At 30.7% G+C, this 18,395-nt stretch overlaps 1 protein-coding gene and 1 pseudogene across 1 annotated transcript; one reads left to right on the top strand and one right to left on the bottom strand.

Annotated features, from left to right (window-relative positions):
• Window positions 1–6,063: 6,063 nt before the first annotated feature.
• On the bottom strand, window positions 6,064–6,758 carry LOC146927143 (uncharacterized; annotated as a pseudogene).
• A 2,932-nt stretch (window positions 6,759–9,690) lies between these two features.
• Window positions 9,691–17,397, top strand: LOC146927142 (arginase, mitochondrial). The gene is made up of 7 exons (XM_085700511.1): window positions 9,691–9,812; window positions 10,078–10,228; window positions 10,519–10,678; window positions 14,436–14,569; window positions 15,918–16,127; window positions 16,267–16,377; window positions 16,954–17,397. The coding sequence occupies exons 2-7, from the start codon at window positions 10,088–10,090 to the stop codon at window positions 17,212–17,214; spliced, it is 1,017 nt and encodes a 338-aa protein (XP_085556637.1). The 5' UTR covers window positions 9,691–9,812; window positions 10,078–10,087; the 3' UTR covers window positions 17,215–17,397.
• The last annotated feature ends 998 nt before the right edge of the window (window positions 17,398–18,395 follow it).

Genomic DNA, 18,395 nt, shown 5'->3' with positions numbered 1-18,395 from the left:
ACATGCCTTCATACTTCAGCAATGAACATCAAACCGGACCTAATGAAAAGACGAAAAGGTGCGCATAATATTGTTCAAATACACATAGTGACCACCATGATATCACTCAAAGCTATCACAACTTTCATTAAGAACCAAATGCATGATAAAATTTTGTTCAGCTCATGATGTATTTTGCAAGATTTGAAGCAAACTATATGATATGTGTGCAGCTTATAGCAGACATTTCAACAAACAAATTAATGACTAGGCAAATATCAAAATCCTAATTATGATCTAACACAATGCATGATTGTGAATCATATAAAATGAAATACAAGATGAGGAGCAAAATAACTCTAACAAAAAAAATACTATAAATGAGAATAACACCAATTTCTCAACCTTCAAATTTATTACCATTAATCAACAATAATCCATGAAGTCACTAGTAATTAAAACAAGAACAAAATAAAATACATAAACTAACATATAGGTTGGTAAATTAAGGAGTAATTCTATAAACTAACAGAAAATGAGTAATCTGTCGTTCAAATAGTAAAATATAAAGTTGTTATTATATTGGTCATGACTTAACATGAAGCTATAAGTCAGCTTCAAAAACTAGAACAAACATAAATAAAAGACATAACAGACGAAAACAGATGAGGAGAATATATGAGATCTCTTCTTTCAAATCCTGGCCAAAAAAAGGTGAGAAAAACAATACACTCATGTAAAAAAAAAACAGGTAAAACAGCAGCAACAACTCCTAACAACAACAACAAGGACTAAATCAAATCCGGGTCTAAGCACAAAAACACCATGAACAGGACATCACAGAGCTAGACAAAAAGAACCGGCTAAATGCGGATAGCAGAAAAGAAGAACAATAAAAATTAACCATCATGTTAATATTTTATAAGACTATAAGATATCAATTTATCTAATAATGACTAGAGTTACTTATCCATCATGGATCATATGTGTCAGTCGTCCATGTTAGTATTTGTTGGTAGAGATAACTTATGTGTACATAAACATAATTAATAAAAAATAAATAATAAGATACATTTTATTTCAATTTTTAAGTTTTTATGAATTAAAATAATAATAATAATAATAATAATAATAATAATAATAATAATAAAGCAATCATTAGAGACGGATTTAGAGACGAATATGTCTATAGACAACATTAGAGACGGAATTTGGAGACGGGTGTAGGAACCGATGATGTTAGAGATGGAATTTGAGACGGTCAACATCATTTCCGTCTCTAGATTCCGTCTCTGACCAACTTTTGTATGCACTTACCCGGCAAAGTAGCTCATTGGAGACGTATTTAGAGATGAACAGTGATCAATGACAGAAAGTTCCGTCTCTAAAAGTCGTCTCCACACACATCATCATAATCCGTCTCCAAATTACAAAATTCCGTCTCAACTTCCATCTCTGCTAGAGACGAAGCAATTCCATCGGTATATCAACTTTTTCTAGTAGTGGTCGTCAAATAAACATATGAAAGGATTGTATAAAAATCAGAAATTATTGGGTGTTCGCTTATCTTCGTGACTATTTCTTTAGTGGGATGACAACCACCGGAAGATCAGAGATTATCAATGCATTTATCAAAAGATTCATCAATTCTCACACAAGTTTATCTGACTTTGCAAAACAGATATGATGTACTAATGTTTTCAATATATTAGTTCTTATTGTTTCTAATCTTATGTATTAACTAATTTTAATTAATTTCAGGTTGATATTGCAATTAATGATATTAAACAAAAAGAAAAGCATGATATAATGTTTGAAAAGCGCAAGGAATCAACTATGAAGTTGATGTCACCCTTACAAGAGAAAGATCATAGTGTTCTCACACGTTTTTCTTTGGAGATGTTTCAAGAGGAATTTGAAACGTCCATTCAATATTCAATTCATCATGAAAATGATAATATGTTTGTATTGTGGTATTATAAAGATGTTAATAGTAGAAAACATGTAGTCTTTTGGGATGGTAAAATTGCTACACGTAGTTGCAAGAACTTTGAATTTTGGGGGATATTATGTCGTCATATTCTCAGTATTTTTCTTCACAAAGATTGCCATGAAATTCCTTCTAACTACTTGCCATCGCAGTGGCAGCTTCAAACACCACACAATGATGATGAAATAGAGCCACAAGTTAATGTTGTCATTGAGGAAGAAGTAATAGATTGAAACAATGAAGTTCATTGTCCTTCAAAGTCTAAACCAAAAGGTTGTCCTAAACAAAGTCGTCTTAAAGGTGGCAAAGAATTACCACATAACATGAACACTTGTGGATTGTGCAAAGGTCTAGGACATAACATTGCTACATGTCCTTTAAAAGAGAAAACGAAGAATAACAACAACAAGAAGAAATCTTCTAAAGATGCATATTTAAACCCGACTCTTCTTTAAAAAGTTTAGGTGCATATTTTTATTCATTTTATTTAGGTTTAATTGCACTTTTAACCCCTCAAGTTTCTCAATTGTGCTGTTTTGGCCCCCCTAATTTTTTTTTTTGCTATTTTGGCCCCTCAATTTTACCCCCTTTTTAATTTTAAAGCCCCTCACTCATAGGTGGTTGGATTTGTTGAGGTCTATGATAGTAACATAGACCATTCACACCTAATCATCTATCCCATTTTCTTCTCTCCCCTTACAATCCTCCCTTGTTCTTTCTATGGCCAACCACACTCAACGCAACTTCTTTCTCTCAGCCTTCTTCTTCCTTTGATTTATGTCATTTCCAATCAATTTTGTTTATGCTCCTTCAATTTGAAAAGTAGAATATATATATATATATATATATATATATATATATATATATATATATATATATATATATATATATAGCTTCATCAATTCGTTGTAACTTGTAATGAAAATTGCAAAATGGAGATGGTGAGAAATTCTTGTTAACTATATTACATCCACCATATTAAAATTAAAAAAAAATGGTGGAAAATAAAAATAAAAAAGTCATTCTTCTCTCAAATCACCATTGTTACCATATTAAAAAAAAAAATATTGCAGACTTATTCTTCTCTCAGATCCATCATTGGATACCCCAATTTTAAGCGAATTATAGCAAAAATTTAATTAAACAGGTTTTCAATCAACGACCCAACAACCCTTGTTTTACTCGGTTCATCATTGTTCTTAATATTAAGTGAATTTGTTACCATTTTCCAAAATTCCAAGCCACCCATTTTAATTCACAGCGTCCAGTTTTGGCCGGTGGGAAAAAGATTTAAGGCTGCTCAAAAAGTTCTGCATCTTGCTGGAGAAGCTGCATTAGTTGGTGAAAGAATGAAGGAGATGGAGAAGAGAAGAAAAGGGATGAGATGATTAGGTGTGACGGGTATATGTTATTATCATAGACCTCAAATAAATCCAACCACATATAAGTGAGGGACTTTAAAATTAGAAAGGGGGTAAACTTGAGGGGCCAAAATAGCTCAAAAAAAATTAGGGGGACCAAAATAGCACAATTGAGAAACTTGAGGGGTTAAAAGTGCAATTAAGCCTTTTATTTATTTTTAGAATTTTTTATACTTGTTACTAATTAAAAATAATTTGTGTTTTTATTTTTTTTAACGATAAGCTTTGTATCGTGGTGTTGTGTCTCTAAGAATTTAAACATGAAAGGTGATACATAAGCTGAAAGAAGATTTAGTCCTATTTTTTTTTAAGTTTTTTATCTGGGATTAATTTAATATTTGACTATTTGTGTTTGGTCCTGTTAGTTTTGTTAGTACTATTATAATGGTTATATGTGTGTTTTAATTTGTAGTTTAACTTTTGTTTCCAACTTTTGAGGAAAAAAGTCTTCAGTATTTTTATTGGATCTACTATCATTTGATATTCATAATAATCAGAAACGGCTTGTAACCAAAAGAAAAAAAATTCGAAACGACAACATTGACGCGTGAGCATGTGCTAGCAAATGATAACATTAACTAGCTTTAAATAAGGCAGCAATGTGAATGTTTGATATTTTAATTGTCAAACTTGACAATTGCTTCTTTCAATGGGTGGGGCCATAGCTAAATTAATGCACCTAAAACAGTGCCCTGAGAGCCGAATCCTTGAAGAATTATACAGACGGATGCACATTATTGAGACTAAAGTGAATAATGATTGATCATTCTTTGCCATAAGTAGTTACCAATGCATTGAAAAAGTGAAAGAATTGAATGAGAAATTGATAAATAATGATATAGGCCCAAATAATGATCCAAGTCCAATGTTCCAAGCTCAAATCATTGTGAGGTCCATACTTAACAGATTGCTTCTATTCAATGAGATGGCACCAGGGCCGAGCCTAGGCATAGGTCGCGGCTGCGACGGCCTAGGGCCCTTGTCGGTAGGGGGCCATAAAAAAAAATTACGATAGGGGGTGTATATAGAAATATTTGGTTTTTGGGGGGTGTGTATAGCAAAAATTACTGCACAAACATATTGAAAGGTTGTGCTGAAGCCTGTTAATGTTTATGGCCCTTTTGTCTCAATTTTCTATATATACCCCCTTAAATACAAAGATTTCTATATACACCCTCCCTATAATTTTTTAGTTTTTCTTAATAATGTGCAAAAAAAATTATCATCGAATAAATTTGTAATATTTTTTTAGGTCCTTTGTTTCTAATAATGTGCCTCACTAATACTATAACAAAACAGATTATATTTTAGTTGAAAATAAGTCTACTAGAGAAATTAATCTTAATGTTGTCTTTCAAATATTCCAAAAAATTAAATTATATTATTATGCTAAATCATGTGAGACGAATTTAGGATCATGTGGCCCACTCATCTTTTTTTGTTTTTTTGTTCTTTTTTGGTAGTAAAACGCAGGGAAAAAACGAAAAGAAGACTTGATAAAATCACAACAATGAACTAAAAAAATTATGATGTATTATGTAAGGCATATAAAACTCTAGGAATAGCCCTGGATGGCACATAACCTTGTTTTATGTAATATAAGTGGAAGTTGCATGTGCATAAAATGACAAGTAATATGAGGAACATTGCATGAAATACACTTGTCTTTTTGCATGAAATCTCTTTAGTTGTTCTTCACCCATAAATTAGTTCATGACAATTGTAACACAATTAATGGTCATTCATTGCTTCTCTTAGTTCCAAGCAAACACATCCATCTATGTAACTTCATTTAATTCATGTTCGTTTCTAAATTGGATACATGCTTTAATTAATGCTTGAATAACATTCCTTATTCAATTCTTATGCATTTCCAATGCATTGTTAACTACTTAGTACAAGTACTCATTGTTTATCTTAATACCAATAATGTGTAGTCATATATATAGAAACTTTAACCGCATCATGTCAAAGATACATCGAGTCATGTCAATCTGAATGAATTGTGAATGAATTTTGTACCATTAAGTGTAGTTCTGATTGATCCCAAAAAAAAAGTGTTAACAAGACCTCAAAGTAATGGTGTTGTTACTTTTATCTTGGGTCCTGAATGAATTGTGAATGAATTTTAGCTCATGCTTATTAGTGCACTTTTTGTACCATCTGTGATGCAAAGATACATGTGTGTGACAGAAGATCGCAGTTAAAATAAATAAACTTTTGTTTTATCCTACTAGTTATTTGTATTTCCATTATTAGAATTAATAGTTGGAAATGAGGCATAACATTCATTTTGTCTTTATCTTAGTAGCTGACAATTTATTATGACTCACCTTGTATCGTGAGATATTTTGTAGACATTTTACCCATTTAAAGACTTTACATATGGTAGAAATAAAATAACCATCATCAATTATTATTATCTTCTTTCTCTAAATTTCTCTTTTAATCAAATTGGTTCCTTATATCCACCGAGTGGTATGAAAGCATTTATATTCCTGGTTTAAGGTGTTGAGTTTTACCGAACCTGGTCCCTAACATCCAAATTATTGTCACAATGTGTTTGAACATTAGTGAAAGCATGGTGTAAAGAAATGAATAATTTCATAGAGGGGCAACATGAAGGTTCAGATAATCTTGAGCATCAAGAGGACAAACTATTAAAACAAATAATCAAAATTCAAACAAATAATCAAAGTAATACAATAAAAGTCCGATAGTCTTGAGCATATCTTCCTCATCATCATCACAAAAAATTAAATCATTTTTATTTGTTTCTTTGGGTGGTTGGTCGTCTTTTTCAGTATACAATAATTCATTAAACAAACAATGCCTCACAACAAAGTGATCCTCCCAAGCTTGAGTCTCTGGCCATTTGTATGTTTTCCACTACAATGTTGTTGGAGATATTGGGCATCCAGGTCTCAAAAACATATGCACAAAGTGGTTAGGAATCAATTCTAGACACATAATCCGTGAGGATGGATTCGTTGGAGGACAACCACGAAGAGGAAAACATGTTTCAGAAAAATTATTTCTATGTTTTACACAATGACAACCTTATTGTATAATGTTGCAATGACGTGTCCCATAGATGGTATTGTCAACCATTTTTCTTCTGGCGCAATTGAGGTCTTTTCCTTTGGAATGTACAGTGAGTCAATTGGAAGTTTTAGTCAATCTTCACCCTCAAATATTCCCAAATAATCATTCCTCTTCCCTGTTAATTTCTTAATGAGAGCAAGACGAACAAGCTCATAACTGTCAGAACCAAGACCACGACTTTCAACTACAACTCGATAACGTCAATAACTGTCACCATCCACATTCACAATCTTTTCAATATAAGGTTTCATAACATTAGACATCTAATCAATATAAGGAATATATTGTGCTGGTGTCGGGGTCGGAAAAGGATTAACTACACATACACTTTTCATTTTCTGTAATGAAGGTTTTGTCTGTGAAGCTTGGCTATCTGGAAATTGTGAGTCAACATGCTCTGAAAAGAACTATCATCCAAATTAGACCTCTTATTCTTTTGCGCACCTTTTGTCCAAAGCTTTTGAACCGGCAAAGTCAACGATGTTGTGTCAGGGAATGTCATTTCACGCATTTGATCCTTGACATTCAACTTCATATTGTAATCAACTTTATTGAATCTTTCCTACAAACAAACACAAAAAAAAAATATTAAGACTTGCTAATTTAAAATAATACACTTATGTTCTGTCATAAAGTCGAATATACAATATCTTATAAATTTATGACATACCTGAATTGCATTCAACTCAGTTTGAATAGAAACATGTCGATCACTTTCTTCTTCAACATCATTAACTTCAAAACATAACTTCTTCTAGTGATTGTTGATTTCATCAAGTCGAACATACTTCCCTAAATTCAATTTCTTAGAAATTAGACAAGCACAAGGTAACCCATGTGTCCATCGTATCACACAACCACACTTTTTACTATTTCAGCCACACTCTTCAACTTGAGATGCTTGTTTATAAATGTAGTTCATTGCAGGTCTAAAAACATTATACTCCAAACTCTTGTACATTTTATTACCTTCAAATTTATGTTCCAAAACCGTAGAGTTTCTTCCAAAAGTGGCTTGTATCTCAGTGAATTATACTGTTAACATGACATTTATTGCTTTCCATCCTTTTTCCAAATCACACATACTATCTTGCAAATATCCTTTTTCCAAATCACTGTTCGTTGTTGTGCAACCAAAATGCATAATATGGTCGGTCCACGCTTTAACTATTTTTTCCTTCAAAGGTTCCAATATTGTACTTTCAACATAATTCATATATTTTTTAAATAATTCACAAACCTTTTTGAACTGTAACACTACATCTGCATATAGCTCCCCAGATGGAGAATTGACTATAACTTCTCATATAGCTCCTAAGATATTCATGATGGTGTTAACCAAATTTGAGGACTTCACATGTTTCCCTTTGGAATCTTTGACTATGCAATCCAAAATGCATCTAGCTCTCACATTCTTTAAAATATGAAATTCACACACTAAAGCAGAAGATGTTGAAATAAATTTGGCAACAACAATCATCAACGTGGTATCCTTGTCAGTAACAATTACCTGCTGCATTTGTTATTTACACTTCAACAGACTAGCAGACTCTTGTAGAGCCCAAGTGAAATTTTCCTCTTTCTTACTAGTTAAAAAAGCAAACCCGACATTATATGTCATCTCAGTTGAGGTCAAACCAACAATCTCAAACAACAACATTTTGTATTGATTGGTTTTATAAGTTGAGTCCATCACCAATACAATAGAAAATGTGTTAAACATTTTCACAGATTCAAGATGTGCAAAAAATATATCTTGTACAATTTTGACCACTAACTGTTATGTAATTGAAAACAGTTGTTTTCTTCAATTTTTTGGATCAACTCATGCATCTCTGTTTTTGAACCTCTGATACTTAGTGTGTATATGTGACGTGCATTATAAATTTGTTTGGTAATTGTCATATTATCTTTCCGTCTACCTTTCAAATCCAACAAAATGTTTTTCGGTTTTATCAAATTTCTTGTCATGTCACCAACGATCTTTGACTCTTTTGAACCTTGGCTCTATCATATGATTATGAAATCCTGAAACTATATTCAGACTTCGGAGTTTTGCTGCACTAAAATAACCGCACAACCTAAAGGAACATCAACATTTCCTTGAACATGTGTCTTCTCGTTTAGACTTCCTTGTCACTTCTTTCACAAGCTAAAACAAGCTTTGGTTTTCTATGTCCATAACCAATATATGATTTATCTAGTATAAGCGTAAATCCGACCTCTATTACTTGACAACGAGCCCAGTTGAACATCTCATCTCTATCTTCATACTTCTTTTTCTCTTCCGTAACAAAATATTCCACAACATCAACATAATTGACTTCGGGATCCGGCTTTGGAACAACATGTTCAACCATATCTATATACACATAAAAAAAAATCGTGTAAGAAAGTGTAAACAAAAAGAGAGCATTACAATACTATAAATAAATCTAAAAGAGCATTACAATCGTGTAATTTTTTTTTTGTAAAAACGCATAAACCAAAAAAAATCGTGTGAACAAAAAAGCATTATGGTTAAATATTTTTGTAAAAAAAGCATTATAACACTAAGTAATATGTAAACAAGCTTAAAAAAAATTAAAATTGAGCTCCGGTAGATAACTACCAGATGCTTTAAATGTCAAAAAACATGAAATTTATGCAAAAACTGAATGTGAAAGGAAGAAGTAAGGTTTACCTACTAATTAATCGCAATTGAATGAAGATTGATGCTATTTATTTTATTAATTGTGTCGAAAACACAAAAAAAAACGCTAAAAAATCGCAAGGTTTATGAGCATATTTAAGTTGAGTGCTAAATAGGAGATATCTGCTAAAAATCTATAATTTGATATATATAATGAGTATTTCGGTAGTTATCTACCGGAGTAACAAAATCGAAATTTTAAAAAGGAACATCCGGTGGTTATCTACCAGAAGAACAAAATCAAAATTTTTAAAAAATGAACATCCGATAATTATCTACCGGATATACAAAATTTAAATTTTAAAAATGAACATCCGATAGTTATCCACCGGATGTACAAAATATAAATTTTTAAAAATAAACGTCCAATAATTAACTACCTAACGTGTTATTAAAGACAGTGTCGTAATTTTGGGGTCTAAAGAGATATGGGGGCTAAAACGAAACCGTCATGTTATTGGGCCCCATTGTCATTTAAATTTGAGGATGGAGAAAAAAATTCATTTAAGACAACCAGTTAGAAATGAAAGCAACCCCCTATTATAAAAAGCGACACCCCTTTTGTCTAACATAGTGTTTCACATTTCACAAATTTTCAATTGATAAAGGGGAAGCAGAGCAATTGGTAAGATTAATGTTTCCAACATCTATTGTTCAGTTTTCCTATTGAAATTGGTATGATTTACATTTTTATTTTGTGTTCTAGTTAACATAAAATTTTGAAATAATTAACTTCAATTGAGTTAGTTGGTTATGTTGCTGGGTTTAATTGTGCTTTTGTAAATCTCTCTTCACAAAAAAAAAAAATACATGAACTTCATTAATATATTTTGCCTCTTAATACATAGTATAAAAAAATGTTAACTTTTTATTTTGTTAATTTGATACAGAAATATTATAATGTCGACTATAGCACGCAGAGGCTTCCATTACATGCAGAGACTAAATTCTGCAAATGTGTCACCTGCTTTGTTAGAGAAAGCTCAAAACCGTGTGATAGATGCTGCACTTACATTTATTCGTGAAAGAGCAAAATTTAAGGCAAAGCCCTAATATTTTCCTTCTTCATTTTGTTGCAATCTTGCTTGACTCGATATTTGTTAATTTATGAAGCACGAACACTCCACATATGATTACACTGAATTATATGATTTTCTCAAATTATTAGCGGTATCGACATGTCAGTATCATGTGTCCGTGTCTGTGCTTCATAAGTTAATTATATTTATCGAGTCCTCCTCCCATCCCCTCATTGTCGAAAGATATCAACTTCTTAAATGTGTCTCTTTTATTTCATGAGATTAGTCTCTGCAACTGGCTTTGTAATGCAGGGAGAACTTATGCGTTCATTGGGAGGCGTCGTAGCAACTTCATCTCTTCTTGGAGTTCCCTTAGGTCATCATTCATCATTTCATGAAGGCTCAGCATTTGCACCTCCTCGCATTAGGGAAGCAATTTGGTGTGATAGCACAAACTCAACAACTGAAGAGGGTAAGCAATACTGTTTCCCTTTGTCTTGTATATCATCAAGCATCTTAACAAACAATTTGTCTTGTATTCAAAAGAATCATTAGAGTCGGCCAATGATTCTTGATTTTAATCATAAAAAAATTGTGTGATATTTTTTTGATACACGAGACAAAATATAAGGTATGTGTATGTACATTTAAGCATATGGGCTTCCCTTTTTTTCTTTGGTGAAGGACATAAGGGAATCATAAATGTTCATTCAATTTTTAGAGCTACCTCTCCCTTAACCCTTTTAAGAAAACCGACTCCGTTTAAAAATCGTATTTTTATCTTTGAAATGGTGCATTTGAAAAATTCATGGTTTTTTGTGGATGTGAAATGGTGCATTCAAACAAAATTGCTTTGTTAAAAAGTTAAGGGAGGATAAAAAGGGATCGCTTCAATCACTAAAAGAAAAAACTGCATTTTCGTCTACAGCAATTGAGACACGAACTCCTAGATAAAAGTGCTTAAGGACACAAACTCTCAAGCAAAAAGTGGCATTTTTAAGGTTCAAACATTTTGTCTCTTTTTTTATTGATTAAAATCAAGAGAGAGAGAGAAATGAAAAAAGAAAATAAGAATAAAATGCAAGTACGAAAGAATGAGTTGTTTAGAAAATGTTAAAAAATGATTGTAAATTTTTTTTCCTCATTTTTTTTGATACACAAGATAAAATATAAGGTATATGTATCGACACTTCAGCAATATGGGCTTCCATTTTTTTTGGTGAAGGACATAAGGTCATCATAAATGTTAATTCAATTTTGAGAGCTACCTCTTCCTCAACACTTCCCTTTTGATCTTTGAAACAGTGCATTTGAATAACTACGGTTTTTTTTTCCATATGAAATGGTGCATCTAGACAAAATTGATTTGTTAAAAATTTTAGGGAGGATAAGAGGGGCTCTTTCAATCGTTAAAAGAAAAAACCGTATTTTTCGTCTATAACAATTGAGACACAAACTTTTAGATAAAAATGTTAAAGACACAAACTTCCGAGCAAAAAGTGGCATTTTCAAGATTCAAACTTTAGGGTAAATGCAACTTTTTTCTTTTGTTAAAATACACACAAAAAAATGACAAGTTATTTTGATTTCTTTGTGAATATTCTTTAAAAAAATTGAAATTTTTAAATTTTATTTTATTTTTTCATAAATAATATTTTTAATATATACAACAAATATGACCCGTATAAACATAATGAGGTCTAAATGAAATTTAACAATTTTTTAAATTCATAAAATACTTTAGTAACATAAATATTCTAATTAAATTTTAGACACGAAATTATATATTAAACTAATTAAATCATTTTCATTTAATATTTCTTTTTGTTTATTGATAACACAATTGATTTAATCTTTATTGAGACAATATAAGTTGTCAATATATTATCAGTTGTAGATAATATTTTATAGGCTTAAATATGGTTTTGGTCCCTGCAAAATAGGTCAGTTTTGGTTTTAGTCCCTGCAAATTTTTTTTATAGCTTTTGGTCCCTGCAAAAATAGGCCAGTTTTGGTTTTAGTCCCTGCAAAAAATTTTTTATAGCTTTTGATCCCTGCAAAAATAGACCAGTTTTGGTTTTAGTCCCTGCAAATCTTTTATAAATTTTTTTATAGTATTAAAAAATTCTGGAAAATTGAAAAATTAATAAAAAAATTAAAAAAATTCTGGAAAAATTAAAAATTATTAAAAATTTGAAAAAAATATTAAAAAATTCTGGAAAATCGAAAAATTAATAAAAAAATTTAAAAATTCTGGAAAAATTAATAAAAAAATTGAAAAAAAAATTAAAAAATTCTGGAAAAATGAAAAATCAATAAAAAATATTAAAAAATTCTGGAAAATTGAAAAAATAATAAAAATGAAAAAAACGGAAAAAAAAATCTGGAAAAATTAATAAAAATAAAAAATGATTAAAAAAAATAAAATAATCTAATAAAATGAAAAATAATGAAAAAATTCTGGAAAATAAAAAATATTCTGATTAGTATATATGTCGAAATTTCGAAATTCTGGAAAAAATGTATTTTTCGAAATTTTGAAATTTTGATTAGTATATATGTCGAGCTTAGGTTTTTTCAGTGTATTTTTTCCCTTATTCTCGGTTTATAAATACAAAAAAGTTTCCGCTTTATAAATACACAAAAATTCTCGGAAAAAATACTAATGAAAATTTCGAAATTTCAAAAAATACGTAAAAAACCTAAGCTCGGTTTATAAATACACATATTTTTTCCCTTATTCTCGGTTTATAAATACACAAAAATTCCCGGAAAATTTTTGAGAAATACTAATGAAAATTTCAAAAACTTCAAAAATTTTTCATTAAAATTTCATTTTTCCAGAATTTCATTTTCCAGAATTTTAATTTTTTTAGAAAATTTTCAAAATTTTATTTTTTTTCAGCATTTTTTAATCTTTTTTATTTTTTCCGTTTTTTTCAATTTTCCAGAATTTTTTAATATTTTTTCCAATTTTTTATTGTTTTTTCAGATTTTTTTATTGATTTTTAATTTTTCCAGAATTTTTTAATTTTTTTATTAATTTTTCGATTTTCCAGAATTTTTTATATTTTTTCAATTTTTTATTAATTTTTAATTTTTCCAGAATTTTTTTAATTTTTTTTTATTAATTTTTCAATTTTCCAGAATTTTTTAAATTTTTTTTAAAAAAAATTATAAAAGATTTGCAGGGACTAAAACCAAAACTGGCATATTTTTGCAGGGACCAAAAGCTATAAAAAAAATTTGCAGGGACTAAAACCAAAACTGACCTATTTTTGCAGGTACCAAAAGCTATAAATTTTTTTTGCAGGGACTAAAACCAAAACTGACCTATTTTGCGGGGACCAAAACCATATTTAAGCCTATTTTATAAATTTAATAGAACATAAATGATACTCCCTTGTGGTTGTCCCCACTGTATTTTGATGCGGTAAACTAGTATAAATTGATTTATTTAATATTGTGTTATCTTGAAATCCGTGCCAACTTAAATTCTTCTTGGAATGATATGTGTAGATCAAGTTGTTGATTTTTGGTTGTTAATACAACATTGTTTTTAATAGAACTCGATGCCTTTTTATCAAGTACTCCCTTCGGTCTCAAATGTAAGCAACTTTTCACTTTTTAGGTTCATTCAATAAGTGATGTATGTGGTCTAATTATAGACTACATACATCATTTATTGAATGAACCTAAAAAGTGAAAGTTGCTTACATTTGAGACCGGAGGGAGTAATTGTTTATCAATAGTAGAATATAATGATTTTTAATCAAGCAATTTTTTTTATATTTGATAGGCATAAGGTGATTTGTATAGGAGACCTTTGCCCTTTGGCTGGCTTTGACAACAAAAGTGATACTATTAATTTAGTGAGATACCAATTAATCAACAAATTATTACTATTACTTTATCAATTCAAAAGTGTTTTCTCAATTCAGCTGATATAAAATTAATTCCATCAAACAGACTCATTGATATTTCATTGATTAACTTTTATAAATATTAATTAAATTGGGTTGATTTCGTAGTATTGACTTAAGACTTAGAGTATGATTCTCTTAAAGTCTTAATTTAATTATTTCGAATGTTAATTTAAATGTGTAATTTTGACTTCTTACATGTATTATAATAAGTAAATGATGTTATACTCTTGTGCTAAAGAGGCGATTGTGTGTTAATATATATCATTTTTCTTCTTAAAAAAAAAAATTATATGTATTTTGCAGGCAAGGATTTACGGGACCCACGAGTGATAACAAATGTGGGTGATGTTCCTATCGAAGAAATTCGAGATTGTGGGGTTGATGACAAGAGATTAGCCAATGTTATTAGTGAATCTGTCAAGTTAGTGATGGATGAGGTATATTTGTCAATATTTGTTGGCTTATGCTTTTAACATTGTTATATTTTTTAATATAATTAGTTTTCTGCAACATGAATTCATGTAGTGTTTATAAACTAGATGACAAGTGTTAGTAATTAATAATTAGCTTTATAAAAAAATGTTATTAATTAGTTGTTAGTCCTATTGAAGTTAGAACCTCCGACTTTTTAAGCTTAAGATCTTTACTTTAGTTTCGCATTCCTTTTAAAATCATTATAGACAAGAACAATGTAGGCCGAAATCCAATTTTCTAGTTTTATTTGGAATAAAGTAAGCCAAAACCACTAATTTCATTGAAGATTATTTACAATGAAGTTTATGTATACCCTACCAATTATATAATTCTGGACTTGAATTCAAATCACAACGGAACAGATGTAATCGGAAGTTTATGTATATTTTTGGATACATGTTGGGGGTGGAAAAAAAAGCTTCTATATTATAATGTAAATGTATTGATTTTTAACACAGAGTTAGCAAGTCAATTTAGAATTATGCTCTTCTCCCAACACATTTTGCTCGCGCTCAACTGAAATATCGAAAATATCCCTGCGTTAGTTAAGTAACGCAAGTGTTAAAATCTGCGTATCTTAACATGCGCTGCGCAAATTAACTCACGCTGGAATTAACATTTGCCTGAGTTAACTCACGCTGAAAATTAACACTTGCGTGAGTTAATTCACGCTAGGGTATTTTGGAAAGTTCAGTTGGACGCGAGCAAAATGTGTTGGGAGAAGAGCAGAATTCGTAAATTTATCGAGAGTTTCTTTTCTCACAATATTATTTACAAAAACCGCTTATGTATGGATTTACCCATCCGGACGGGGAAAGATTCACCCATCCATTCACAAGAGAAAATGATTCATTTTTCGGAGGGTGGTTTTAAAAAACTGTGGCGGTAAAGTCATTCATTGGATAGAGGCCCAAAGGCAGGTCAATCAATGTGTGTGATTTTCTAGTTTTGGTAAAGTATTTATATGGTTTCGCCTACGTCCCAATGGTTTTCACTTGATCAAATGCTTAGTGGTCCCTATACTTCATTTTTGGATTTTTTTTTTGGTAAATAGAGTATCTCTACGCACAACTGTTTAGATTAACCATTCAAATTTGTAGGACTCAAATGGACGGAGAGTTTTAAAGCTGATGTATACCTTCATTATTGGATTTTATTCATTGTTAAAATTCACTTACATTGAAATATTCTTGTGTGGAAATAACAATTTTTTAATTTAATTAGCATCAAACCTACTATCACATGAACAATCGTAACTTTTTATTTGAATTATACAAGGGCTGATAAATTCTCATGTCTACACTCTTTTAGGATCCATTACGTCCCTTAGTTTTGGGTGGTGATCACTCAATATCATTTCCAGTTGTTAGAGCTGTCTCTGAGAAGCTTGGAGGAGCAGTTGATATTCTTCATTTTGATGCACATCCTGATCTCTATCATGATTTTGAAGGAAACTATTATTCACATGCTTCTCCTTTTGCTCGAATCATGGAGGGTGGCTATGCTCGCCGACTCGTGCAGGTAATTTTTAATTTATTCTTTAATTTCTTTCAATAGCTAAACTTTGTGCAAGTTCTTCACTAGTGTAATATCAATTTCACTTATGATAGTAAATGATATAACATACTCTTCATGTCATTATTACATCAATTTATTTCAGGTTGGTATAAGATCAATAACAAGTGATGTTCGCGAGCAAGTCAAAAAATTTGGTGTAGAGACACATGAAATGAGGACATTGTCAAGAGATCGCCCCATTTTAGAGAACCTGGTCTCTCCCTATCTCTCTCCTATACTATTTTTTAATGTCACTTTTTGACTATGAATAAACTGTTTGACATCACGATGGATATGTTAGAACACAGTGATCTACTACGATTTTGCAGAAGCTATAAATTGTAGCTTTTGAAAAATCATGGTCGGCCATCGTTATTCTTACATATGTACCATGATACCAAACATAGCTCATGTAAATTAGAGATGAAAAGGAAAATTTGTCTTCAACGAGGTCTTTAACACTTAGTATCATAAATAGATACAAAATTTTTTGTCTCTAATTTCTAATAATTCAACTTTTTCTAGCTAGTAATATCATCATTATTTTTTATACTTTGTCTAACATGCACAAACAAAATGGTCTTGTACCATACACAAGTGTCTGATCCACTATTATATCAAAAAGTCATGTCATAATTCATTTAATTTAATGGTGAGATTTATTGAACCAATGGTGAAAACTAGTTTGTACATGATGTAAGATTTATGTCAAATTGTGTTAAAAAAACTGTATATGAAATTTAGTGCTTCTTTAAATTTGTAACCTTGGGAAATTTCTTTTTGTGTGCAGAAACTAGGAGAAGGTGTTAAGGGGGTATATGTTTCAATAGATGTGGATTCTCTTGACCCATCAATTGCTCCAGGAGTGTCTCACCATGAGCCAGGAGGCCTTTCATTTCGAGATATTCTCAACATCCTTCAAAATCTTCAAGGTGATATTGTTGGTGGAGATGTGGTTGAATACAATCCACAACGTGATACTTATGATGGTGTGACTGCTATAGTAGCTGCTAAGTTGGTGAGAGAATTGGCTGCAAAGATGTCAAAATGATCTTGAATTTAGATTGTGCAATTGTGTTTACATGTACATGTGTTTGGTTTCTTGGATTAATAGGGTTCAACCAATGCATATGTAACATGTACTTGTGTCTTGATTTTTAGCTTGTTTTGAATAACTTTTTTATGTCTAAATAATTAATATAAAAAATTAAGACCAATGTTTTGTGTGTTGAAATGCTTATACTATTGACTAAATGAATTAAAACAATGTTCAACAACTACTTGCTTATACCGCTAGTGCTAAAAAGAACTTAACGTGGCACTTCATACACTAATAAAAAATTGGAGTTTGGGTATGCTCCATTTATGTGACACTCCATTTACTCCATTTAAGGGTTTGGATGTGAGAGACGTGGTAAAAAATGATTCAATGGTTGAGATTTTAAATTATTTTTTTATATAATTAATTAATTAAAAAAAGGAACAATGTGAATCTCTTCCTCTCAAACACGTCGCTTACTTTGCAGTTTGCACCACCGCACCTCCTACCTGTTTCTGCCGCCGGCCTCAATCGTCATCGATGAAACCACTTGCATCATCACCGTCGTAACCACTTTCTTCTACATGGAAATTGTTGAAGGCTAACACTACAACAATGAAATTATTGTTGAAAAAGGAACAACTGATTGTGCAGGAAGTGGAGAAACATAATTAAGGAGATGAAATGGAACGAAATTTCTCTCACTTAAAGCTTAAATTTGGCGATGAAGATGGAGGGGGTTCCAACAGAAGCTATGGAGGGGGGAGGTGGAGAGGAGAAGAGAGGCGTGGTGAAGAGAGAAGAGGAGAGCGGCCCTTTTTTTAATTAAATAAAAGCTTCTTTTTTTAATTTAAAATCTTAACCCTTAAATGTTTGTTTGTTTTGTCACGTAAATGGAGTAAATGGAACAACACCTAAATGGAGGTTAAAGAAAAAGAGAGAGTAAGAACACAATGTGAATATAAGAAGAGAGTTGTCTAAAAAATGTGTACAAATATCATTTCTCGTATTAATGTGACCAATTTCTTACTGTACAATTTTAATTTTAAAGACATTTTGTTGTTTATTCCAAAAAATCAGGGAATTACAATGACGTACTTTTACATTTCCAGTGACCAATTTAATGATTTACTATTAAAATATTTATTGAAGAATATTCACATTATTAAGGATAAACCTACATTAATGACTGT

The sequence above is a fragment of the Medicago sativa genome, chromosome 4 (genome assembly GCF_051527215.1).
Source record: "Medicago sativa cultivar Bolivia chromosome 4, Bolivia_mono, whole genome shotgun sequence".
Lineage (NCBI taxonomy): Eukaryota > Viridiplantae > Streptophyta > Magnoliopsida > Fabales > Fabaceae > Medicago > Medicago sativa.
The sequence above is the reverse complement of the archived record's forward strand: the minus strand, read 5'-3'. Positions and strand labels throughout refer to the sequence as shown.

Bases quoted from the DNA above. Each gene is read 5' to 3' on its own strand.
- LOC146927142 (XM_085700511.1), top strand. From the start codon at position 10,088: ATGTCGACTATAGCACGCAGAGGCTTCCATTACATGCAGAGACTAAAT. The intron at 14,570-15,917 runs GTATATTTGTCA...ACACTCTTTTAG, and splicing joins TCAAGTTAGTGATGGATGAG to GATCCATTACGTCCCTTAGT. The intron at 16,378-16,953 runs GTCTCTCCCTAT...TTTTGTGTGCAG, and splicing joins GCCCCATTTTAGAGAACCTG to AAACTAGGAGAAGGTGTTAA.